Genomic DNA, 12,465 nt, shown 5'->3' on the forward strand with positions numbered 1-12,465 from the left:
TAGATTCTTCTCTGGCTCCATGCTCCCGCTGATGTCTCTCTGATATGCCTCTCCCAGACGAACAGATGACTCGTTCAGATAGGCCCTTTCTTCAGGTTCCATTGCCAGGAATCTCTGGAAGTACAGGTTGTACAAAGCGATCAGTGTTACCATGTGTGCCTCCAGAGCTCGATACAAGTGCCTCCCATTTAGTATTTGGCTCACTGTGGTTGGCGAGAAAAGTCCAGCCTCGACCCATGCCTGATCAATTCCACTCCCTTCCACGTATTTTCCTAATGCAGCTAAGGCCCAAAACACAACATGTAGCTCACCAGGTCGGAAGAGGAATTGCTTCCTGATGTCCTCGCGTTCCACCCACAGCTTCATCGCCAGGTCGTATAGCTGCAAATCGAGAGTCATGACTGTGATTGCCTCACTCCCCATAACACGAGTTGTGATGTTGTGAGCTCTCATCAGACCCGTGTACAGTGTATCATAGTCTGTAGGAGGTGACCTTATCAACGGAGGAACGAGAGCAACATTGGTCTTCTCACTGGACGAAGATAGCAAGGAATTGAAGGCTCCCCACGTCCCCGGAGCTGTGAGTTTGACGTCAACTTCTCCTTCTTCCTCGAAGTTCAGGCATCCAATCATCCAGGTCATATCGGTTTTCTTGTTCTTGTCTGTCTCGGGTTTTGATGTGAGCAGCTTGCAGTCGCTCTTTCTCTTCTCGGGAAAGACACAAGAACCAAGAACGCTCGTCGTTTGTGTAAATCTGTTTTGGAATCAAACGCTGTCGTCATGTCTGGACGTGGTAAAGGTGGAAAAGGTCTCGGCAAAGGAGGTGCTAAACGTCATCGCAAGGTACTGCGTGATAACATCCAGGGGATCACAAAGCCTGCTATTCGGCGCCTTGCTCGCCGTGGTGGAGTAAAGCGCATCTCGGGTCTTATCTACGAGGAAACCCGTGGAGTTCTCAAGGTGTTCCTGGAAAATGTGCTCCGCGATGCTGTCACCTACACGGAGCACGCAAAGCGAAAGACCGTTACTGCCATGGATGTGGTGTACGCTTTGAAGCGCCAGGGCCGTACGCTCTACGGTTTCGGTGGTTAAACATTTTGTGTGTTCATCATCTCTTCTCGGGTGCTGGCTTCTTGCAGGTCAACGTTTTACAGCCAACTGCATCATGTATCGTTTGAGCTTTTGATGACCGGTCAAGTTCAATTGGTGGTATCATGGGTGATTTCTCCGGTGATACAGGCTGGTAGATCGCAATTGCTGTACCATGAAGGGTATTCATCCCGCAAGGAGTTGACTCTAGAAAATCCGATGTTGTCCATGGCAAACCAGACGAACGTGTCCTGAACCAACCATGGTGGTAGACAGATGCCTCCGGTGGACTCCATTTGCTTCAGTACGGAGTTGGCAATGCTGGTCTCAATCTCCATGACCTTTTTGTAGGAGATGGCGAGGTCCAGATGTGCAAGTTTCTCTACAAGCGCCTTGGATCGTGTGTTTTTGTGTATGTCGAGAGCTAAGCCCACACTCAATGGAGTTTCAAATCGTTGTTTGAATGATCCATCCTCGCTTCTTGGTTCGTACGATACCTGTCGGTCAGATTTATAAGCACCGACAAAGTGCTGCGCCAACAATGATGCACTCACACCAATGGAGTCCTCCCTGTTGCTATTTCCTACTTTCCTTGTTCCCATGACTGCATGCTTGCAGAAGATGTTGAGCATCGGGGGTGGCTTGTAATCAGCAAAGGTTCCATTAAATTTCCATGCTGGGGAAGATGCGATGTCTTTCCTCAATATTTTCACAGCTCGCAAAAGTACTTTAAAATCGTCTTTGATGCTGTCTGCTGTAATTGTGCTTGATATCATGTGGTCTTTGAGCTTTGTGGAAAGAATCTGCTCTGGCTTTGTTTTGTTTGAGGGCCGGCTGAAATGAACATCGGCAATGTTGTCTAGGATCAATTGTTTCAGGTATGGCTTATAACTATGGTTGTCTGAGACCAGAAAGTCGTGCTCCTTAAGTAAATTGACATAGGTTACATGAATTTCATTCATATTCAGCACAGCATTTTCAGTAGTATCATTCAACGCAGTTTCAACAATTTCAATGAGTTCAAGGTCTGATAACACCTGACCAAAGTTAACATTGGTTGTTTCTGTTTGTTTTTCCGTCTTAACTATAGCACGTTTGGCCTTAACTACACATGGTAAATGATATTTCATGTCCTCAGCCATTGCTTGCAATGGGTCAGGCGAACTTATGACACTGTTCAGTCTCACTTTCAGATTGTCATTACTTGTTTCTTGGCCAATGTTTCTGATCTGGAGTCCCATGTTCTTTGTTGACACATTGTGTAGTTCACTTCCTCTGTCTTCCTGGCATATGACACATCTGAGCGCGTCAAATGTCTGTTCTCGGGAACACCTTCTGGATGTTGACGTGCTTTCCCCTAGATCACTAGAACTTGGTCGTCCTCTCTTTTTCAGTCGGATTTCTGCGGCACTGCCTGATGTTGTTCCTTTCTCAAACCTAGCCTTTGCTCGATCAATGTGCATCTTATTGGTAACATCTTTGTAACAAGCTTTATGGTAGCGGAGACCTTTTGCGAGCAATTCTTCAGCAGAGGAATATTGCAAACGTCTATTCAATGATGCAAACTTTGTTTCACCATACGTGTACTGTTCCTCAGCACCTGCCATCAGTTTCTCGACAGAGGAGAGTTTTGGTTTCGTTACAAAGGTTGTATAGTCTGTTTGCCCTATGGCCATTTGGCATACAAAACAAAGTCCGAAATCTACTGACTTCTCAATCTTCCTGGGTGGTGAGTCACTCATCTTGAAGGTAGGTGTAATTTTCTAGACACTCTTGAACTGTCGTCGGTCCTGCAAAGATAGATACTACTATTCAGATTCACATTTCGTCAACACAGTCAAAACCAGACCTTAACTAGATGGTGGAAACTTAATTAACCGATTTCATGCCGGCCGACCCCACTTTGGCTGGTATATGTCCACTATTTTATTTTCCTTGCATTTTTCTGTAAAAACAATGGCAGAAATGGCTTCCTTGGGTCTGAAAACATATAAAAGGACATATTATTCATGTTTATATGATATCTAGATACAAAGATATGCACAAAAGTGTATTTTCCAAATTTTATGGCGGCCATCTTGGATTTCTTCGAATTACTACCTATTAGACGTAAAAGAAAAAATGGAACCCTATTTTTTTTACATCTCTATAATATTCTGAAGCAGAATCCATTGCTAAATCAATTTTAACAAACAAAAAACACAAACAATATTGTTATGACATATGGGCCTGCACTAATTAGCGTGCGCAGCATCGCGCTTTAGTATGACATTGAAGGAAATGTGGAAGTTGGTTCCACAGGCAGGAAAAGAGAGGGATGAATGAGTGGAGGTGAGCAGTAGTTCTGGATTTTGTCTGTTTCAACCCCACCCCTCTTCCACCGCTAAATCACACCAAAGATTTGAAAGATGGTACATGCTGCTTCCTTGTTTGATACTGAGCATGAACAAACAATGCTGGGAGGGCAATGGCAAACCATCCAGCGTAACCGTTGCCTGAAACTGCTTTGGCAGCACCAACGTTCTGTAAAGAGTGTGGTGCATCAAAAAAAAAGTGTCTACGAATCTAAAACTGCTTTGCCAATTTCTCAAAATTTAGGGTGTATATTTGCTCTTTCTCTAGCTCTGGTGGTACCTTTTAAAAAGACCATCACTTCCGTGTAAAACTTTCGGACTGTAGTAACGCTAATGACCAGTAACTATCATTATAATTGATAGTGATACGGAAAGACACCAATACCTGTATGTATATATTCATTTGTCGATAGAAACATGTGGAGACTTCCGCTTTGCTCTCCTGGAGTAGCTTCCAGCGCCTGCTCCCCTCCCCTGGCCTATCCCTATGATAATCATCCTATAAATGTGGAATGCCGCCAAAGAGGAGACACGATATCGGTCGGTGTTCCTATGCTGCAAGAAAATCGATGAAAAGAAGGGCTGCTGAAAGCGACGAAGAGCATGAAAATAGACTCTTCAGAGATCGTATCTCGCGTCAACAGGTTCGAGCGAACGAGTCGGATGAAGCGAAGGAAGAAAGACTGTCGCGGATGCGGCTCGCCGCCCAGGAGAAGCGGGCGCGGATGCGACAGCTCGCTCGGCACAAACGGGACAACGAGTTGCAAGCGGAGCGAGAGGAAACGCTCTCACGGATGCGAGAGCTCGCTCTGCACAAACGAGACGAGGAGTCGCAAGAAGCGCACGAGGAAAGAGTGGCGCGGATTGCTGGGATGGAACACTTGGCTCGGCACAAACGAGTCGGCGAGTCTGAAGATGCACGCGAGGTGAGACTCACAAAGTCAGCACAGCGGACAAAAAATAAATAAATAATGTACTTTTAGTACTTGCAATTTTCATCTTCTCCATTCGGGAAGGGAGGGAGCAGATATTGCTGGTCAAACACGAAATATTAATAACGAGACAAATAAATGTTATGTTGTTGATTTATGTCCCTCCCGCTCGAATGTGTCCATCATCATCATCATCATCATGATAGTACCATACTCTCTGGAGTTTACAAAGCATTGGTGCTGCCAAAGCAATGTCTCAGTGGTCGTTATTTGACATTACCTATGCTGGGTGTACTGGAAGTCAGGGTCAGAATTTTTACTTCGGTCAGGGTGCCGGCGATAACTCGCCTACTCTTCACGAAGCGCTCCGTGGGATCTTGAACTAAAGTTGCAGACGCCCGCCTTAATGTCCATCCGAGGGATGGCGCACCCATTGGTCGAAGCCTGACCCTGCCTGCAGGACACCAGGAGAGTTTGTAGCTGGGCTGAGATTGAAACCCAGGTTACACAACTTGGACAGGTGAGCGTTCATGACTCTAGGGTTTGCTGCTTGTCTTTGAGCCACATAACAGGTAGATAGATATGCGTGCTGCTGAAACGTTTGGAAAAATGTCGAAACAAAACGGTTTCTGTTGAAGCTGCCACGCAATTCAAATGTCGTCAAAATTCCGGTCTTTATGTCCAGATTCCGGTCTTTATGTCAAAATTCCGGTCTTTATGTCCAAATTCCGGTCTTTATGTCAAAATTCCGGTCTTTATGTCCAAATTCCGGTCTTTATGTCCAAATTCCGGTCTTTATGTCCAAATTCCGGTCTTTATGTTCAAATTCCGGTCTTTATGTCCAAATTCCGGTCTTTATGTCCAAATTCCGGTCTTTATGTCCAAATTCCGGTCTTTATGTCCAAATTCCGGTCTTTATGTCCAAATTCCGGTCTTTATGTCCAAATTCCGGTCTTTATGTCCAAATTCCGGTCTTTATGTCCAAATTCCGGTCTTTATGTCCAAATTCCGGTCTGTATGTCAAAAATCGAGGAAGGGACAGATATTATGTGAACATTCTGCTATCGCCTGATGTACAGAACATCCGTTTTTAAAACCTGAAGAAAGAAATTCCCCATTTAACGCAGGCAACCAAATCGACCACATTTCAAAATAGATGAATGCACAGTTTAGATTCTACTTTCTGGGTCTGCAAGACGTCTGCGGAGCAACGAGAGATGTACATTGTACAAGTACTCAACCCTGTGTTTTCGAAGTGGTGTCGTCTCTTCACTCTGTAATGTTGTCTTGGTGTCAATGTGCACACTTTTTTCTTACAGGTGTAACATATCTATTAAAAATATGGGCAATACCCCTGGCGCTCACCTGGTAGAATATACAGTATACTACACTGACTGAAGGTATTTTAAACCAATTTCAATGGTTGCTAGAAGACAGGGCAGCATATAGAATCATACTAACATAATCATAAGACTTTAAACAAAAAAAAATACTTTTCTTGGGGCGGAAACGCCCCCTCGCACACCCTGTATACCTCCTCAGACCCCAATTTTTCTAATGCCTTGAACAAACATTGGCACATCACGGGTGATGAAGGTTGTCAAGTTTCATTGAAATTGTGTGTGTAGTTTCAGAGGAAAAAGCCAATTCTTATTTTGGGGGGTCAAAGTGGATCCACCTTGACCCCCAGTAGACCCCCTTAAACCCAGATATCATTTGTGTTGGCTTAGTGGTTAGGGTGCCAGCTTGGGATCCTAGGATCCTGGGTTTGAATCCCGGTAGATTGCTGAATTAACGCCAGGGGAGTTGACTCAGCCTGTCATCCTTCTGAGGTCGGCAAATTGAGTACCAGTTCACTGGTAATTCCGTGTTTGTCGCAAGAGTCGACTAACAAGGTTGGCGGCAGGAAGGGCATCCGGCCATAAAACATTGCTTCAAAAAAGGGGACCACGGTGCTCGAAAAAGGCCAACCCCTGCTCTGCGGGGGAAAATGGTCTCTAAAGGTGGTTCTATACCAACGTGGTTGTATAAAGGTGGTTCTACAACAACGTGGTGGTTCTACAACAACGTGGTGGTTCTACAACAAATATGGTGTATTTGGAACCACCAACATATTTGGAACCACCAACAACATATATTTGGAACCACCAAATATGGAACCACCAACAAATATCGTGGTTCTACAACAACAAATATAAAGGTGGTTCTACAACAACGAGTTGTGTTGGTCAGTGAGTGATTGCGTCCACACTGGATCTTAGATCTGCTGTGATCGAAATACCTGGCACAGTCTGTTCTTTTACCTGGCACCCGTTTTTGGAGGGACTGTCTTGTGCGAGTCCTTATGCAGATCAACTTTAATATTGATTGTTCACTCAGATAGGATCTCAGGTAATCTATATATCTCAGTGACACTGCAGTTAAGACCTCATTCTATTTTTTTTCAATAACTCATTTGGAACAAAGTTGTCCAGTTTGACCATATGTGAAGAATGCACAGATCATATTATTTTCACACCAATGGCCTCAACAAATTGTGTTTCAAAAGAAACTTTCGCAGCATTTCTCCCAGGTCACCTGAATCATACTGTGACAAAGGTGTCTTAAATTCAACCACAAGATACTTATGTCCAATTTAACCACGAGTTGACTGGGGTGACTTCGACATCTTTTTGTTTTCGTAATATCAGCATATCGTTAGAGTTTGTAGTCATTTGTCTCCTTTGGAGACGTACAAGGTGTTGCCATCTGTTGAGGACACGTGGGATTAGATAACCAGTCAGGTGACGCTATATTTATGCCTCCACCGACGAAGTCGCCGGAGGCATTATGTTTTCAGGTTGTCCATCAGGCTGTCCGTCCGTTTGTCCGTCCGTCCGTGATAGGTTTTTGTTACTGCGATAACTTGAGAATGGCTTTAGGGATCTCAGTCAAACTTGGTGCAGGTATGTATAATGAGGTAAAAATGAACTGATGGGATTTTGGGGTCACAAGGCCAAAGTTCAGAGGTTATGGAAAGGTAAAAATCCTGTTATCACGATAACTTGTGAACCAGTGATAGGATTCTGACCAAAGTTGGTACAAGTATGTATTATGATGCAAAGATGACCTTATTAGATTTTGGGGTCAAGAGGTCAAAGGTCAAAGTCTGTAATAGGTCTATAACTTGAGAAGGGCTGAAGGGATCTAATTCAAACTTGGTACAGGTATGTATAATGATGTAAAGATTTACTGATTAGATTTTGGGGTCAAGAGGTCAAAGGTCAAATGTCAGACATCCCATCAGGTACAAATTCTGTTACTGAGCTAACATGTGAACCAGTCATGGGATTTTCACCAAACTTGGTATAATTATGTATTATGATGCAAAGATAAACCGATTCGATTTTGGGGTCAAGATCTCAAAGATCAGAGGTCATGTTATGTTACAATTATTTCATTACCACGATAACTTAAGAACAGCTGAAGGGATTTAAATTAAAACTTGGTACAGGTATGTATAATGAGGAAAAGATTAACTGATTAGATTTTTGGGTCAAGAGATCAAAGGTCATGTTAAGTTACAATTATTTTGTTACCGCGATAACTTAAGAACGGCTGAAGGGATCTTAGTCAAACTTGGTGCAGGTATGTATAATGAGTTAAAGATGAACTGATTAGATTTTGGGGTCATGAGGTCAAAGGTCATGTTAGGTTAAAAATCCTGTTACCGCGATAACTTGTGAACCAATGATGGCATTGTGACGAAAGTTGGTACAAGTATGTATTGTGATGCAAAGATGAACTTATTTGATTTTGGGGTCGAGGTCAGAGGTCATGTTGAGTAAAATTTATATTGCCGTGCCAACTTGTGAGCAAGTGATGGGATTTTGAACAACTTGGTATAAGTATATGTGATGTTAAAGATGAACTGATTGGATTATGGCATCAACAAATCGAAGGTCAGAGGTCATGCCAGGTAAAATGTGGTAACTTGAGAACAGCTGAATGGATTTAAATCAAGCTTGGTACAAGTATTATAATGATGTAATAATGCGGATGGAGGCATATCGGACGACGTCGTGACGTCGAAGAGTGTCATTCTAGTTCAAAATGGTCACATAGTATCTGGATATGGCTGACATGATGGCCAAAATGTACGCACACTCGCATCTAAGCTGTCTAGCCTGGGTTTGAATGCTGGCCAACCTATAAACTGTCATCCTGGTGTTTCACAGGCAGGGTGATTCATCAATGTGTGTGCCGTCCCTCGGATGGACATTAAACAGGCGGACCCATCTGCCGGCATTAGTTGGTGGGCGTTGACGATCCTACAGTGTTCTTCACGAACAGTAGGCGAGCTATCGTTGGTTCCCTGAACAAATTACAAATTCCTGCCGTAACCAGCAGATGGGTACTGCACTGCAACGATGCTACCCCACAGCCTTGTGCTGCATGCAAAGAAAAAATAACATCTGGATGGTTTTGGTGTGTCTCGTAAGTTGGACAGAAAAACTTGTACGTTAAAGGTCTGCAGAATTTTTAGTTTATGGTGAAAGTAAAGTTTGCTGTTTTATGAGTAGAAGACATTGATAGACAGCAATTTATTTTGTTATTCTATGTGGATAATATTTTCAGTAACTTTGTATTTTGGGGTAACTTTGACACTTTGATACAACATCAGTTACCCCGGGATCCTGACAAAATTACATTCGGTCATGGCTAGCATATGCGTATATGATTGAATTATTGTGTCATTTCAAATCTGCTGTAGTTGACTCAGTTGCTCGACCATGCATACTGATAAAATAAAAAAGATACAAAGTACCAGTACCTTGATACTAAGAGCATGTATGTTGCTGTGACCGATGTGATGAATGAAATTCCTTCTGTGAAAAAAACAGCTGAAGTGCTTGGCATTAATTGTGCAACACCGATGAACAATGTGATGAACAAAAACTGTGGAAAAATTGGTTTCACCAGTTCTCACCTGTGAAGAGGGAAAGCGCTTGGTTCATGGAATTATTAAATTAGCAGAGTGGGATTTGTTGAGATTGAAACGACACAATCTTGATTGCGGAAGAGTTTCTGAACATGTCTGAAAACCTGTGCCTGTGGTTCCGTCAGGAAAAACCTGGTTATGATTGGATATATAAGATTTGAGAAAAGGGGGTCAGCGACTTTTATTTTTGTATATAAAGTCAAGACGAGAAGAGCTGGAACATATAATGGATCAGGAAGTAACAGAACAAAGGGAATAATATAAGGAGAGTGGAGAAACACCAACAGCACGGTTGAGGGACAAAATAGAGACTTAGACAATTAAGGACTGTGCCCGGGAAGAGTGAGGGTTAAGGGAGGATGCACAGATGTAAATTTTGGCTACAGGATAGATACAGAAGCAAACAGGAAGGAAAAATGACAATTAAAAATAGTTGATTTTTTTTGGGGGGGGGGGGGGGGAGCAGGCAGAAAATATGATTTTTGGATTACGGATGATTTGAGATTGTGGTGAACAGCTGTCTTGAAAACCTGGAGGGAAGAACGAGATTGAAGATAGTATAGATATAGAAGTTGGTTTCACAAGTGTGGAAAAAGAGGAATGAATGAGTGAAGGGGAACAGTGATTCTGGATTTCGAGAGATTCACCAGAAGAGGGTTGCTGACGGGTGTATGCGTCCTGCAGGAATCTAAGGGAGTAGGGGGGTTGGGGGGGAGGGAAGGGGAGTGGAGTGGATGACGACTAGAAATCGTTGAAAGAGCAGTGTGCAAGAACACAAAGGAGAAGGTACAAGACAGAGGCCACCAACCTGTCTGTGATGTGAAAGTGATGGACCCATAGACACAGCTTCATCGCGGGTAATTCCAATGATCTTGACGACCTTGATTTCCACAGCGGATATTCCAGTTATCTTGAAGGCTCTGGTTTCAATGATGTCAAGCTGAGCATGGAGTGTGGCAGTGGTAGCCAGTCTAGAGGGAAGAGCAGTAAAATCCCAGCCAGCCCAGCCCAGACGAGGAGATTAAGCTATGGATAAAGGCCTTGTAGGTAGCTGGACAAGAGTTCAGTTGTGCCAAAGAAGGACTTTACATGACAGAGGATGCAGAGTTGGTGACTCGCTTTCAAGGCCAACTTTGAATTGTGGTTTCCCAAGAAATATCATGGCTGATGGTAAGACCCAGGAGTTTGAATGACTGAATTTCTTGAAGATGATTGTTAAGGTAGAGTGAACTGGTCTGGGTCTGAACTGATGGACATAGATAAGGCTGTCAGAGAAAAATAAGGATTTGTCAGAGAAAAATAAGGATTTGATATCAACTGCCATGATTGATTCCATTAAATTGCTGATGATTTGTAGTAAGTTGATAGGTCTGTAGTTAAGGGGGTCGGTTATTGCACTTTGTTTATATATTGTGGTGACTTGCAATCAGATGGAAGATGATCTAGGGCAAGGGTCAGCAACCAAAATAACGTCATTTTTCAAATTCATTTAAAAAATGTAATATTGAAAGGGATTTTTTTTTATTTTATTTTTTTTTTGTATACAAGATCGAGGCTCGTGAAAGAGCGAACATTAATTACACAGAAAGACAAACCGACACATAAAACATATAACATCGGGAGCGGTAGACAAGATGGGGAGAGAGGGGGAAGGACACAAACACAACATTTGAGAGCAGGGACCGAGAGACATGGAGACATCGAGAGATCTGAGAGAGGGCGAGGGCTTTGGAGGGGGCATGGGAAGGGGGGGGGGGTGGGAGAGGTATAAAACATATGGACACTGCCAGGACTTCCAGGAAAGAAGTTGGAATTTCAAACAAGGTGGATCTGGGGTGAATTAGCGGGGGTAGAAAAGATCAAGGTTTTGGATGGGGGAAGATAAGAGATGGTGGTGAACAGCTGTTTTAAAGACCTGGAGGGAGAAGTGGGATTGAAGGGAGTGAGGGAGTTTGTTCCAGACGCGGGAGAAAAGAGGAATGAAAGAGTGAAGGTGAGCAGAGAGCCGAGATTTCGGCAGTTTAACCATCAGAGGGTTGCTGGCAGATCTTGTGCGACCTGTAGGAATATTTGGGGGACAGAGCACAGAGAGAGCTGGGGGTGCAAGGCCAGAGAGGAGTCGGTAGAAGACAGAAAGACCACCTACCTGCCTGCGGTGAGTGAGTGAAAGGCCCTCAGAGATAGCTTCATCGCGGGAGATTCCAATAATTCTGAAAGCTTTGGTTTCAACAGCGTGAAGCCGAGCTAGGTGTGAGGCAGGAGCACCGGCCCATAGGGGAGAACAGTATTCCATTGAGTTGCGGATGAAAGCCTTGTATGTGGTGAGGAGCTCATGTGTGCCGCGGAAGGACTGCGCACGACGGAGGATGCCCAGTCGGCGACTCGCTTTGGAGGCCAGCTTGGAAATGTGGTTTTCCCAAGAAAGATCATGGCAGATAGTGAGACCCAAAAGCTTGAGCGACAGAACTTCTTGGAGAGGATTGTTGAGAAAGTAGATGGGAGGGTTGTCCAGTCGATCGTTTCGGAGAGACATAGTAAGAGTGTGAGATTTGTCAGGATTGAAAGACATGTTCCACTTGTTTGACCAGTCTGTGATTTTGTCCAAGTCTTCAGAGAGTGAGGAGGCTGCAGACTGCCGATCTGAGGGAAGAGGAATGGAGCGGCAGAGAGTGGAGTCATCAGCAAAGAGATAGAGAGGATTTTCAAGAGAGTCAGAGAGATCATTGATGAAGACCAGAAAAAGCACAAGGCCCAGAACATTGCCTTGGGGAACTCCAGCCTGAACAGGAAGAGGAGATGAGAGAAACCCATTCAGGGCCACACGTTGACGACGACTAGAGAGGAAGTACGCCAGCCATGCGTGGAGATTTCCATGGATACCAAAGGAGGAGAATTTGGTGAGCAGAGCGGGGTGCCAGACCGTATCGAAGGCACGTGATATGTCGAGGGAGACAGCTCTAATTTCCTGTTTGGCATTGAGGACCTCCATCCATTGTTGAGACAGCTCAGAAGCAGCATGTCCAGAGTAGAGTGACCTGGTCTGAAACCAAATATATATATATATATATGTGTGTGTGTGTGTGTGTGTGTGTGTGTGTGTGTGTGTGTG

The 12,465-nt window shown here is 44.0% G+C and overlaps 2 protein-coding genes across 11 annotated transcripts in view; one reads left to right on the plus strand and one right to left on the minus strand.

Annotated features, from left to right (window-relative positions):
- Nucleotides 1-12,465, minus strand: part of KATNAL2 (katanin catalytic subunit A1 like 2) — a 155,492-nt gene that overhangs the window by 86,806 nt on the left and 56,221 nt on the right. The window lies entirely within an intron of this gene.
- The window catches only part of LOC137418316 (E3 SUMO-protein ligase PIAS2), a 200,918-nt gene that overhangs the window by 12,751 nt on the left and 175,702 nt on the right, over nt 1-12,465 (plus strand). For 5 of the 9 annotated variants that reach the window (XM_078771965.1, XM_078771966.1, XM_068104350.2 and 2 more), the window contains exon 1: nt 3,919-4,369. The exons of 1 other annotated variant lie outside the window; for it this stretch is intronic. In XM_078771965.1, coding sequence (XP_078628091.1) covers nt 4,047-4,369 — 323 coding nt within the window. In that variant the 5' untranslated portion in view covers nt 3,919-4,046. Of the gene's footprint in view, nt 1-3,873; nt 4,370-12,465 lie in introns of those variants that run through there. 3 more of the 9 variants (XM_068104354.2, XM_078771969.1, XM_078771967.1) reach the window with 2 other exon arrangements.

Source organism: Myxine glutinosa, chromosome 2 (genome assembly GCF_964187855.1).
Source record: "Myxine glutinosa chromosome 2, kmMyxGlut1.1, whole genome shotgun sequence".
NCBI classification, from domain to species: domain Eukaryota; kingdom Metazoa; phylum Chordata; class Myxini; order Myxiniformes; family Myxinidae; genus Myxine; species Myxine glutinosa.